Genomic DNA, 12,766 nt, shown 5'->3' with positions numbered 1-12,766 from the left:
ATCCCGTCGGCAATACGGGTGGCAGCAGCGATGAAAGTCTCCATGAAGTCTTGAAAGCTGTGCTTCCTAGTATTGGCAACTTGGATGGCCGCCAGCTTTTCTTCTCGCGCCTCCTTGCAATGGACGCGGACCAGAGACAGAGCGACGTCAGCACCACATCTAGCAGAAGATTTCTTCCATTCCGCCACTCGACCTGGGACTTCGTTAAGTCGAGCCATCAGAGACTCGAGGTCGTTCCGAAGCATCGTCCCAGGCCAGAGTGATGTGTGGATCCACGACATCGCCACTTTCAGCCGAGCCAGATAGTCAACGACGCTGGCAGTACGAGACTCCAGACGGAGCACGTTCATTGCAGCCTCGTCCTTCACAAGAGAGTTCACAGGGTCCAAAATTGGTTCCACTCGACTAGTCTCCTCTTCGAAATTCTGGCAAAGTTCTGCATACACGATCCAAGGATAAGTCAATTTTCATAGACTCAGTCGACACAAAAACCAGTCAGAACTGAATTTGCACCTTCAAGCTTAAGGTACAACTTCTTGGCAAGGCTCCCCAAGTAGCTCTCTAGGTCGTCCCTCCCACGAGCGATGCCTTCCAGCTTCTCGCTTAGGGTGAGGTTCTCCTTCTTCCAATGCGAACACTCCCTGCTGGCTTCATTCAGAGCGGTCTTCAGCTTGGTATTCTCTTCTTCTAAGTGGTCGACCGAAGCCAGCTTCTGTGCGGCCAGAGCGGTCTTGTCATCAGCCTCCTTACGGGCAACAGCCAAGTCCTGATCCTTCTTCTACGGAGAAATGATGATTGAATCGGAAATAACAAAAGGATATTCAAGCCCAAAGACTAACCAATCGACAAAGCCGTCTTACCTGCGGCGCCGTCTCTGACCTTCTGCAGCTCTGTTCTGGCCAGCTCCAGATCAAGGTTCAGTTGAATCTTCTGCTTCTCCAACTCAGTATAGCGAGCTACGAGTTCGCAGGATTTCTGTAAAAGCAAAATCAGTCGACAGACGTCCAAGATAAGTTGCTTCCGAGTAACTAAGAGACAATGACGACGTTTCTAAGACCACAGCCGAATCAAAAACATTCGACAGTAGTCTCGGGGACTACACCCAGTGGGTGCACTCAGCGTGCCCCCACTGGTTCGACCAAAAAAAAGAGAGAAAAAGTCGACTGCGGGATACAGTTCCACTCGACCTGGCCCGACCAGACCGAGTGAAGAAGCAAACACAATGAAAAGACTACAGTCGACTGCCAGCAGTCCACCGTAGTCTCGGGGACTACACCCAGTGGGTGCACTTAGCGTGCCCCCACTCGTCCAAGGATTGGCAGACACACCCAGTGGGTGTACAGATACAAAAGATCTTCGGAAAAGAGACTCTTCAAACAGCATATCATAATAGACCAAGTGTCGAGTCGACTGACCTGGACGTTGCTCTGAAGAGCCGAACTCGCGTCATAGGATGCTTGGCTGGCCTCCCGAGCCATCTTCACTTGCTCCATCATGATCCCCGCCTGGCGTATAGCCTCCTTTGCAGCAGCCGCTTGGTCCTCAGGGACGGGGTATGCGGCAAAAAGTGAAGACGGGTCCGCAGTCGACGACGAAGGCCGCGCACTCGCCAGGGGAACGGCGAAGGTCACAGAAGCCCGAGCGGTGTCACCACCATCCCGAGCCACGGCCTCGGACGCCGGAGCGGTTTGGGAGGTCTTGTCAGCCGACGCCCTCTTGTGCCTCCTCACTCTCAACGGACCATTGTTGTCGTCATCCGGGAGGTCGATAACATGAGGAGGGGCTGCAAAGGAAAAGTTCAATCGACCAGAATTGCAGTAAATGATCGGTCGACTCAATACAGAACGTCAGTAATCGTACCAGGGTTGGAGGTAGCGGCATCCTCCATCTCCTGGTCGTCACCCTTGGCGGAGACCTCAGAAGTAGCAGCACTGCAAAACTCGAAAGTCAGTCGGTTGGCTCAATGAATCGACCAAGGATCTGTCCATGGTCGACGAAGGGAAACAAGTCTTATTATTACCCAGAAATGGTAGGGACAGCTATCTTCATCTTGGGTAGAGCCTTGGGCGGCTTGGACAGCGTCGTGCGTGGGAGCTTGGGGACTTTCCCAGTCGGCGTAGGAGAAGAGGTCCGAGGGCGTTTCGACGACTGCCCAACAGAAGCAGTCGCCTTGCCACGTTCCCGCGCTTGGTCGTGTGTATGCTTGGACCGCCCCTCTGGGCGAGGGGGTTCGGCCTCCTCCTCCTCCTCCTCCTCTTCGCTGGAGTCGACATTGTCGTCTCCCTCTCCTTCACCGTCGGACTCCCACTCGCCTTGGTCGTCCCCGCTCTCACCTCCGCTCGCCTCCCCTTCCTCAGTTGGCCCCTGAGCCGCGTTGGGCGTCGAGTACATCTCGGTGGTCGCCTGGAAAACAATAGACAAGACGAAAGTCAATCGACCAACTCAAAGAAGACCAATGCAGAAAACAAGATTTCAGTCGGGAACATTTTCAGTCGGAATGCAAAGAACAAGACGTACCTGGTCCACTTCATACGAGTTGTCGAGTGGAATAACCCTCCTGGCTCCTCGGGGGTTGTCTTTGTTCCCCGTGATGCTCCACAGCCACCCCTCCAGCATCTCGTCGGTGACCTCCTCCGGGTGGATCCGAGTGGTGTCATCAAGACCAGAATACAACCACATCGGGTGGTCACGGGCCTGGAGCGGTTGGATGCGCCTCTGGAGGAAGACCTCCAGTAGGTCCATCCCAGTCACGCCCTCATGGACAAGCTCGACCACTCGACCGGCCAGCACTTTGACTTGGTCCCTTTCCTCCGGCGTCACTTTCAGAGAAGCGGGTTTTTCAGCTCGGTCGAGGGAGAAAGGAGGAAGACCAGTTGACTATCCTGGGGTCGCCTAGTCCTGACAGTAGAACCAGGTCGACTGCCAACCACGGACCGACTCCGGGAAAGTAATGGATGGAAAACAGCTCTTCCCCCTCGCCTGGATCGCCAAGCCCCCGCACAACTGGATCACCTGCGTCCTCTCGTCACTCGACTTAGCCTTCTTGACTGATTGGGAACGGCAAGTAAAGATGTGTTTGAAAAGTCCCCAATGGGGGCGGCAACCCAAGAAAGCCTCACACATGGAAATGAAAGCGGCAAGGTAGACAATGGAGTTGGGGGTGAAGTGGTGGAGCTGTGCCCCGAAGAAGTTCAAGAAGCTCCGGAAAAAAGGATGGGGCGGCAGAGAAAACCCTCGGTCGATGTGGGTGGCTAGGAGCACGCACTCACCGTCGCGGGGCTGAGGCTCGATTTCTCCCCCCGGAAGACGCGCGGCTTGGTGAGGAATGGCTCCCCCCTCGACCATGTCGTCGAGATCCTCTTGCCGGAGCACCGACGGCATCCAGTCGCCCTGGATCCAACCTTTGGGCAGAGCGGTCCTAGAGGAAGATCCGCCCCGGGCTAACCTCTTGCCTTTCCCCGCCGCCGCCGCCTTCTTCGCATGCTCTAGGGTGGAGGTCTTGCTCTTCGTCATCGTCGCCGGCGAAGTCTCGCACGGGCCTGCTGCGCTGGGGCGGGAACGGAGGTGGCGGGAGGACTTGCGAAGGGGGAGAGGCGGAAGAAAGGAGGAGAAGAGAGCGCACTGCTTGGAAACCCCGAGCCGGCGATTTATAAGGGACCACTTCCGAGTGGCTGACTGGTAGGCCCAGGCTATCCAGTCAAATCCCGCAGCAGACGCACGTGCAGTACATGGCGAAAAAGGCGACGCGAGGATCGAGGAACTTCCACTTTATCGCTTCCGATTACTGCGGCTGCTCCCGTCCCGCGCGCTTCCCAAAATCCGAATCCCGCGACATCCGCGGGCCACAAAACAAGTTGTCAAAATAGAAGACCCCGATCGTGCCGACGCTCGGTATGTCACAAACAAAGAAATTCACTCGACGAAAGGCCTGGAATGGATCAAGGCGACTGAAAAAGGTTGGCAATGTCATCCGTGACGATTGACCCAAAACGAGGCGCTCACGTATCCCGAAGAACTAGTCGGAAAAATCTCCAACTCTTTCCCCACTCTAACCTCGATCCATTCGGGGGCTAATGATGAAGACATGTACCTAGGGTAGGGACACGGACCTGACCAAAGAGTCCTACCCTAGGACATCCCTAGGAGAAGTCACCTTTCAATCGACTTAGAGGTATCCCACTCGACGGACTCAAGACACTCGACCAGAAAGCCAACCACTCGACCGCCAGGAGGCCTACAGTCACTCCGCAGGCAAACGGTCCGCTGTTAAGTAGTCTTCATGGTCGTCATAGCACTTTATTAGGGGCATTACCAGTAACGCCCAACCTTAAATGTACCTTAAACCCTGCATTACTGAGGGCAGGAGGAGGCCGGCGAACTCTATATAAGCCACCCCCTCCTCAGTATGAAGGGTTCGCACCCCTGTAATCCATACACGCATAATCCAGTCGACCGCCTCCGGGCTCCGAGACGTAGGGCTATTACTTCCTCTGAGAAGGGCCCGAACTCGTAAACCTCGCGTGTAACAACTTCCCAATAGCTAAGATCTAGCCTCTCCATATTCACCCCCCTACATCACTGTCAGAGTTAGAACCACGACAGGGCCCTCTCGATGGAGGTAATACCCTACTCCTGCTTGATTAATATTGATGATATGGGTAGTACAAGAATAGATCTACCACGAGATCAAGGAGGGTAAACCCTAGAAGCTAGCCTATGGTATGATTGTTGTATATGGAGTTGATCTATCGACTAGCCTGGCCTCAGTTTATATAATGCACCAGAGGCCTAGGATAACAAGAGTCCTGGCCGAATACGCCGGTGGGGTGGAGTCCTTGAATTGATTGCCAAGTCTTGTGGAATCTTCCTTGTATGCAAGAGCTGTCCGAACTGGCCCATGAGTATACGGCCATGGGGGTCCTCGGCCCAATCTAACAGATCGGGAGACGACGTGGTGAGTACCCCCTAGTCCAGGACACCGTCAGTAGCCCCCTGAACCGGTCTTCAAGTTAGGGACGCTCCTCGATTCTTCCGAACTGTTCTTCATCTTTGGTCGCCGGTCTTGAAAACTGGTTCAACAAATCTTCTCATCTTCGATCTTGAGGATCGCCGAAATGCATTCGACGAGTTTACACGTCGGGTATCCGAGGAGCCCCTTTAAGTTTCCGGCCTTTATCAATGCCTTGTTATTTTTATGCCACACCTCGGGTTTGAAGTTGTTCCCGGGCGGCAGCATCCTCTTGCGTCCGAGCTCCAATGTCGGACTGTATTCGAGGTATCTTTTGCAACCGAGCACCAACGCCGGACCGCTTCCCAGCCCTAACGCCGGAATGTATCCGAGCTCCAACGCCGGACTATGTATCCGAGCTCCAACGCCGGACTATATCCGAGGTGTCATAAATCACCTTGGTTCAAAGAAGTTTGAAGGAGTTTAGCCGAGCTTAATGCCGGAAATGCCCTCTATGGAGCCAGCCATTAGCGCCCGAGTTTTATGCCGGGCTGCTTCCGAGGTGGTGCACCACCCCGAACGTGGGCCGATTTTTGTGAATATTTTTTATTGGTGCAATTTATTCTCTGCCGAGATATATAGCTAGTAGCCCTCAAGGTGTGTATCGGTCTAAAACCCAAGATGCACCTGAAGGATGACGTAAGACCGCTGGTCCCAGTAGCCGCTGAGACTCAGGTTGATTTGCAAAATCGGCCTGAGGATCAAGTCCAAGCTCGGCAGAATACCTCGGGACACTAAAAGCGGCGTGCTCAGCCCTCGAGACTCAGGTTGGGTGCGGTCGACCAACTTGAGGATCAAAATCTCCTCGGAAACTATATTGCACATAAAATTTTCTGCATTGGACAAGCAATGCAGTAGCCCCCGAGACACTGGTCGGGTGGCAACACCAGATCAGGGGATCGATGTGCCCCTTTAATATTTGTAAATAATAAGCCCGAAGCCAGTAGCCCCCGAGCCTTAATGCGTAATGACACCAGATCAATATCCATAGTAAAATCACAAATTATGTGTAATGACTCTATGTATCCAAGTACTTTACGTCATTAATGCTCAGATCCGCATTGTACAAAACTTTGTTGACCGACCATCGGCTTCCACCTCCTTGGCCAGTAGCCGAGGAGTGTTTGTCCTACTTTATAAAGCCTTTATGAGGGCAAAGATTTACGACAAATAAGGCAATCTGGCCACATGGTTTTATAAACAAAGGTACGCAGAGAGATATGTTATATTACTGTTTAACAGAAGAAATGTATTCCAAAGAATATAGTCCCGCTATCGGTTCCTTTCTTTGGGTTGTCATGCTAAGCATGATCATGAAACCTCAGCTCGAATGTAAGAGCAAAATATCGAGGATTTAGTTTGGGAGGCCAGTTAATAGCCCCCGGTAGTGTTCGGCGACAGTCAAGGTCAAGCCGTAAACACTTCGGCCAATGTTATGAATGGCCCGTCATAGTCATCGGATCGCTGACCAGTTTACGCGTATTGTGACAGTCAGTTTTTGGCTTTCTCCACTAAGGTGCTTAACCATGTGAGCTGGAAGCACAATCGCAGTGGTTCTCCCTTTGCACGCCTAGCCGAACAAAATGGAACGTAGGAAGCAAGTGCAGGAGCCGGGCAACCCAACTATTGACCGAAGACACAATTCGAAACCGATGCATATATAGCAATATCTGAAAATGTTTTTGTCGAATCCCTAAAGGTGTCCGGCGTTGCACTGCGAGACTAATGCTGGAAAAGCACAAATAGTTTAAAAGTGACAAAAAGCTTGGAAAACCAAGAAACGTCAGTAAAAACATGACGTCCGAACAAGATCAAGTGTTCGGTGTCAATCCGAAAATTGGTCTTAGAAAAAAGAAGTGCTTCTGTCGTCCTTTAACATGACACATCCTATCTCAAGACTTCGAGCGGGTCAGCCTACGGCTTCAACCTCCTATCCCGAGGGCGGAGTACTTCTCATTAGGCCAGTTTAGCAAACTAAACTCTAGCGGCTTTGAGAGAGAAATTAGGCTCCCCGGCTAGTGACCGCACACTCGCGTCGAAAAAAGGAGTGATAAATAATAATAATAATAATAGAACTTTGCAACGACTGAGAAGAAGAACACTTATTATAAAACGGCTCAAATAAACTTAAGAGCCCCCAAGTGACTTGGGTAGAAGAATGATTGCATGTACCGAAGTACTTATATCATATCTATGTTCAACCGAACTTTAAACGCGTCTTAACCGACCGTCGGCTTCTCCCTCTTCGGTTAAGGACCGAAAAGTGTTATGTACTCCATCGGTCGAGAATATCGATAGTGTTTCCAATAACCAGGCAATCAGGCCATAAGGCTGTAACAGACAAAGCGCGCTCAGGGAGCTTATGCTATATTACTGCGAAGAGTAAGAAGCATCTTCGAAGAAAATAGTACCCCCACCGATACCTTTCTTCGGTGCTCATTGTTATTATGAGACTTGTGCAATAGATTTTTTGTACTCATGAGTTCCATTGTGTGCCGACCATCATTGAAAAACTATAAGAGCGCTAGCTTTCGGCTTCACCCAGTCTGAGGTCCGGCTCGGGTGACCCGATCGTGACAATCGCAGAGGTGCTCCCTTTACTCCCTAGCCGAACAATCGGGAACGTAGGGGTAAACACAGGAGCGAGGCAACCCAGCTTGCAAATCGCTTAAGTCAATATGGTGCATATTGTGGCGTAATACACGAACAAGGAACGAAGCCGTACAAGTATAATCATATGCAACAGGAAAAGCTTCATAAAGGAAGCCCCCAAGTAAACGGGGTATTTGAATTTATGCGTCACAAACAAAGTTTGGACAAGGAAATTTTTTAGAAGCAACTTTTTTCCAAAAAAGTATAATGCTTGGTCGAACCGAACGCAAGTTAGAAATTAAAGCTTTGAGCATGAAAGCGACTTAGCTGGTTAATGTGTTTGGTATTGATGACGCGGTCCGAGCTTGATGCTGGGCAAGGTTCCATCCCTCAAGCCGGTCCCGAGGTGGCGGAGCGGAGAGCTTGACACGCCGAAGTGGTGACATAGCACGATCAATACAGACCGGCAGAGTGACGCCGAAGTCCCCGGATCATTTTCCTGTGCACAAAAAATAGTGCAAACCGGAGATAATAGTAATAATGATAATTAAAAAAATCGTTGCATAATAAATAATTTATGCAAAGTGAGTAATAGAAGAAATATGGCCTGGCGCCGAAGTCAATGTCGATGCAGGGCGTCAGCATGATGTGGTAAAGGCGTGGCAAAGCCTGAATTCGCAGGTCGGTCCGAGCTCCGGATGCGGCGTTCGCCGGACTATGTACGGAAATTGACCGAACCACCATGCGACTATCGTGAATGCGGCTACCATTTGATAGACCTGTGTACATATGATGGACAAACCAGAGTAATAATTCCTTGGGAAAAATGAACCCAAACAAGCAAAAAATATTAGGGATTGATAGCACCTGGTTTATTTGTTGTAGCAATCCGAAAGAAGGTGATTCCCAAAATTGGGACTCGATCCGCACACCCATTGCCTGATGGGCGATAAAACGACGGCATGACAATGCTGATAAAGGTTGGCTCGCCGAGGCAAAGCCCTCGGCCCAGCTAACGTGACGGAGCTGGTCGGCTAGTGACGCCGAACTGTCCAGAGTAGGTTGATGAAGAGACGGCGAAGCCCCCTGTCCAGCCGAGATGTCGAAGCCCCGATGTCAGCCGATGAGTCGAAATAGGTCGGCATGATGGACACCAGCTTGAAGAAGCGATAGTGCGGCCCTGTCGATGCAGGTCGTGACGTGGTCGATGCCGGCTTGATGAAGCAACCGTGCGGCGATGCCGGTATGCCCGCTCCGTGTAATCCGTGGGGCAGCGATGTTGGTGATGATTTATCCTTCGCGATGCCGGACTCTTGTTCGGCTTGCCGAGATGATGATCCGAAGAAATTGAGCTCGGCTCAACAAAGTGACGCCGTGTCTTAGTGTAGGTCGGCAGCCGTGGAGTAATATTGTCGGACTGGTTTGACACCAGCATGATGTTGAAGATCATGTTCAAAAGATTTTAAAGTTAGTGGGATGTGTTCGGGAACAAAACACAATACCCCATACAAAACTTCCTTTAGAAGGGATGTCCGAAATCCCGTTCATAGAAAAGATGAAATCGGGTCGGATTCGTTTTCGCGGAGAAAACAGATTCGAAAAGTGATGCACTAATCGGAAGGTTCTCGGAGTTTGGACGGTTGGATCGGGCTGAAATTTTGAGAGGTGGTAGATACAGGAATTCCGCAGCCGATCAACGGTTGGATCTTCCAAAGGACGTCGGAGCTAGAAGCTGGACACCACGCCCTAAACACATCCAAATTCCCGTCCAGATTTGACAGGGCTCCGGTATATCGTGGATTGCCAGATATTCCTCCATCGGAACTCGACGAAATTTTCTAGGATTGTTGTAGACTCAATTCTGCACAACTCCACCAAAGAGATCGTCAAAGCGATACTCGAGGAGGTGGTGGCAGCAGATACGAGTTCGCCGTCCAGAAAAACAGCACGATCGCTTGAGGGTATTGTTGACGTTGAGCCCCCGAGCTCCATGGATGATTCCTCCGTGATCTTGATAGAGATCGGAGTTGATGTTTGATGAAGGCCCTCGTCCGAACATGGTGATCCGAACACGGGGCGCAATTCTTGGTCGAACCAAGGTGACCAGTCGAGTTGGTGACGAAGATGCCGAAGTTACAGTTGATCTCCAGGCGAGCCATCGATCCTTTTGTCGATCACACAGCGGAACTCTCAACGAAAGCACCAATGTCGGTGTCAAAACCGGCGGATCTCGGGTAGGGGGTCCCGAACTGTGCGTCAAGGCCGGATGGTAACAAGAGACAAGGGACACGATGTTTTTACCCAGGTTCGGGCCCTCTCGATGGAGGTAATACCCTACTCCTGCTTGATTAATATTGATGATATGGGTAGTACAAGAATAGATCTACCACGAGATTAAGGAGGCTAAACCCTAGAAGCTAGCTTATGGTATGATTGTTATATATGGAGTTGATCTATCGACTAGCCTGGCCTCGGTTTATATAATGCACCAGAGGCCTAGGATAACAAGAGTCCTAGCCGAATACGCCGGTGGGGTGGAGTCCTTGCCTTGATTGCCAAGTCTTGTGGAATCTTCCTTGTATGCGGCAGCTGTCCGAACTGGCCCATGAGTATACGGCCATGGGGGTCCTCGGCCCAATCTAACAGATCGGGAGACGACGTGGTGAGTACCCCTAGTCCAGGACACCATCATCGTTCTTTCCATCTTACACCTCCAATGCCCAAAAATAAAGCGACCAATCATACTCTGTCCATCTCACGCCTTCCATATGCAAGAACAAACCAGTTTTCAAATCGTTTATGAGCGGGACGGGCAAGGCCTATTTCTCCATGCTTCCAGGTCCCGGTTTGAGATTTTGAAACAAGATTAACCCAAGGTATATCAAAATGGTAAATAAACTTATGAACCATTTTCGACAAAAGGCAGTTGTTTTGAGTGTGGAGATTGATAATTCTCAAATAGCCTCTATCTTTAGGCCTATAGATAAAACCCTGTGCCGCCAAAGGTGGATTTTTTTTTCTAAGTCCTTCCAACTCCAAAAGGTGGATTTGTTTTGTACATTGCATGTGTTCCATTGTCCAAATGAAAAGTCACCGTAGTCGGCCTCCCTGGCGTAATACTGATCCTCATTGGGGAGCCCTGCCTAGTACTCAACTATTATGTTTGGAACAGGTCAAAACCTAGCCTATGTTTCCATAAGAACTGGAAGGTTTTATTTGTAGATAAGATTCAAGTGTGGTCTCATGTGAGTAAAACTAGACTTACAATACAAATATTTATTCAACTCCCAATCAAATGAACAATACATGATACATATTTACATACAACAAACAATCTTATTAGTGCGCAATACATATCATTGTTGTAAAAAAACTATTTAGTAGTCCAACAATTAACTAATTGTGGTTGTCAGCCCAGAATTGAGCCTGGAGCCAGTCCACGGTCTTCTTCTCCACCTGAAAGGCCTTGGCCAAAACATCGTCTGAGATTGGCGGCTTCGAACCAAACACAGCATTCGCAATGGTTATGGCCCCAGGGTTTTGGCTGCTAAGTCCGGCAATTGCAACTGCTGGCTTGTAGGGGTTGGGGTTGAACTGGAAGTGGATGAGTCCTTGTGGGAAAACAAACACATCACCCTTGTTGAGGACCTTCCAAATGAGCTTGTTCTCTGGGTTAGATGTGACAAAGCCAACATAAAGTGTCCCTTCAAGCACGGTGAGGATCTCAGAGGCACGAGGATGAGTGTGTGGTGGGTTCTCCCCCAAAGGTGCATAGTCAATGCGTGCTAAGGAGATACCCAGTGTGTTGAGACCGGGGATCCTCATGACATTGAGCAGTGTGACAATGGATCCCACCTTGCTCATCTTTGTGTCCCTAGGCATGTCAAGTTTGGCCGCTAAGAAGAAGTCCTCTGCAGTCACCTCCTTTGGGTCTTTGCAGACAAACCCATTAACAAACACTGCATAGGTGCATAATAAAAAGAAGCATGTAAGTCGGTGACTTGTAATGATATTATCTGTAACATGAGTATATGCAAATTGTAGACTTTGTAACTAAGGAAGCTTGGAAGTACATACCGCGTGAGCTATTGTCAGCCACACAGAAGTCCTGGAGAGGGCTTGGATCAGAAGCCATGGCCTGCCATGAGGCCAACGCGATAAGAGCAACCAGAAGGAAGCAGGAAGAGGAGGCCATTCGAATTTTTATTGTTGAGTGGTGTTTCCTAGAGAGGTGTTTCAGTGTTTGTGGGTGGCGTTTTCTTTCGTTCGTACTTGTGTGGTTTGCCATAACAAAGGATGTATGTGTATATATAGCAGCAGAAAGAATTGGTAAAGGTTGCGAACAAGTCAAAGAAGATTGTATGGCTAGATAGAAGTGGTCATTAAGCTGGTTGAGTATGCCGACTAGTTGCAGCATTAGGAAGCTTCATCGTCCACCACTTCATTTTAATATGTTCTACTAGTGGCTGACTAATCTGACTTGGTCATGCATGTGTGAAGCAGTAAACTACTGGACATGTATGCGTATTTGGTAGTACCACCCTAGTTACGGAGCAATGCTACACTTACACGCAGATTTTCACGAAATAAAGATTACGGACATGCATGGCATCATTAGATTGGAGGGAGGAGGGCCATACGCCTAAAATTCAGGGGGTAGGGATTTATTAGAAACCGCCACATCTCCGTAAGACAACTTCCGTGAAACTCATCCGTAAGTGGAGCAATTTCGCTAGTTACGTGATACCTGTGCTCACACCTCCAAAAATCTGAACAAATGAGCATGAAGAAAAATTAAGTTCTTTTATTTGCAAAAAAGTTCCCCAAAAATATCAGTATGGAGATTGCTGAACTTGAACTGAACTGATATTTTTTCAAAACTCAACTGACAGAGATTATGCGAACATAAGATTTTGCTCCATCCTTGCTTCCCGCAAAAAAAAACAAAAAAAACAGTTGACTTGGTTATAAATGGGAGCTGAGTAATTGGAAATGATATTCGCTAACGATTGCTTCTGATGTGATACTGCATAAGTTTTCATCATGCATGGAATCACCTGCAGGTGTACGCATGGAAGAAGATACCGAGCACATTGTGAATGCTTCTTAGGCTATCCGTGCATCAATGTCACGCATGACGAACATGAATAAGATTGGCCAAGTAAC

The 12,766-nt window shown here is 49.5% G+C and overlaps 1 protein-coding gene across 1 annotated transcript; it reads right to left on the bottom strand.

Moving 5' to 3' along the window:
• Positions 1–10,856: 10,856 nt before the first annotated feature.
• Positions 10,857–11,873, bottom strand: LOC125521967 (germin-like protein 8-11). Its single transcript, XM_048687034.2, has 2 exons — positions 11,678–11,873; positions 10,857–11,559 (listed from the first exon to the last, which is right to left on the bottom strand). Exons 1-2 carry the CDS (start codon positions 11,793–11,795, stop codon positions 10,997–10,999), a joined length of 681 nt encoding a protein of 226 aa, XP_048542991.1. The 5' UTR covers positions 11,796–11,873; the 3' UTR covers positions 10,857–10,996.
• Positions 11,874–12,766: the final 893 nt, after the last annotated feature.

The sequence above is a fragment of the Triticum urartu genome, chromosome 7A, assembly GCF_056163025.1.
Source record: "Triticum urartu cultivar PI428250 chromosome 7A, HENAU_Tu73, whole genome shotgun sequence".
NCBI lineage: Eukaryota > Viridiplantae > Streptophyta > Magnoliopsida > Poales > Poaceae > Triticum > Triticum urartu.
This window is presented reverse-complemented; position numbering and strand designations above follow the sequence as displayed.

What these genes read in the sequence shown, in the direction of transcription:
- LOC125521967 (XM_048687034.2), bottom strand. Translation starts at nt 11,795, where the DNA reads ATGGCCTCCTCTTCCTGCTTCCTTCTGGTTGCTCTTATCGCGTTGGCC. An exon ending in GGCTGACAATAGCTCACGCG is followed by an intron (nt 11,560 to 11,677) that starts GTATGTACTTCC and finishes GCACCTATGCAG; the next exon opens with TGTTTGTTAATGGGTTTGTC.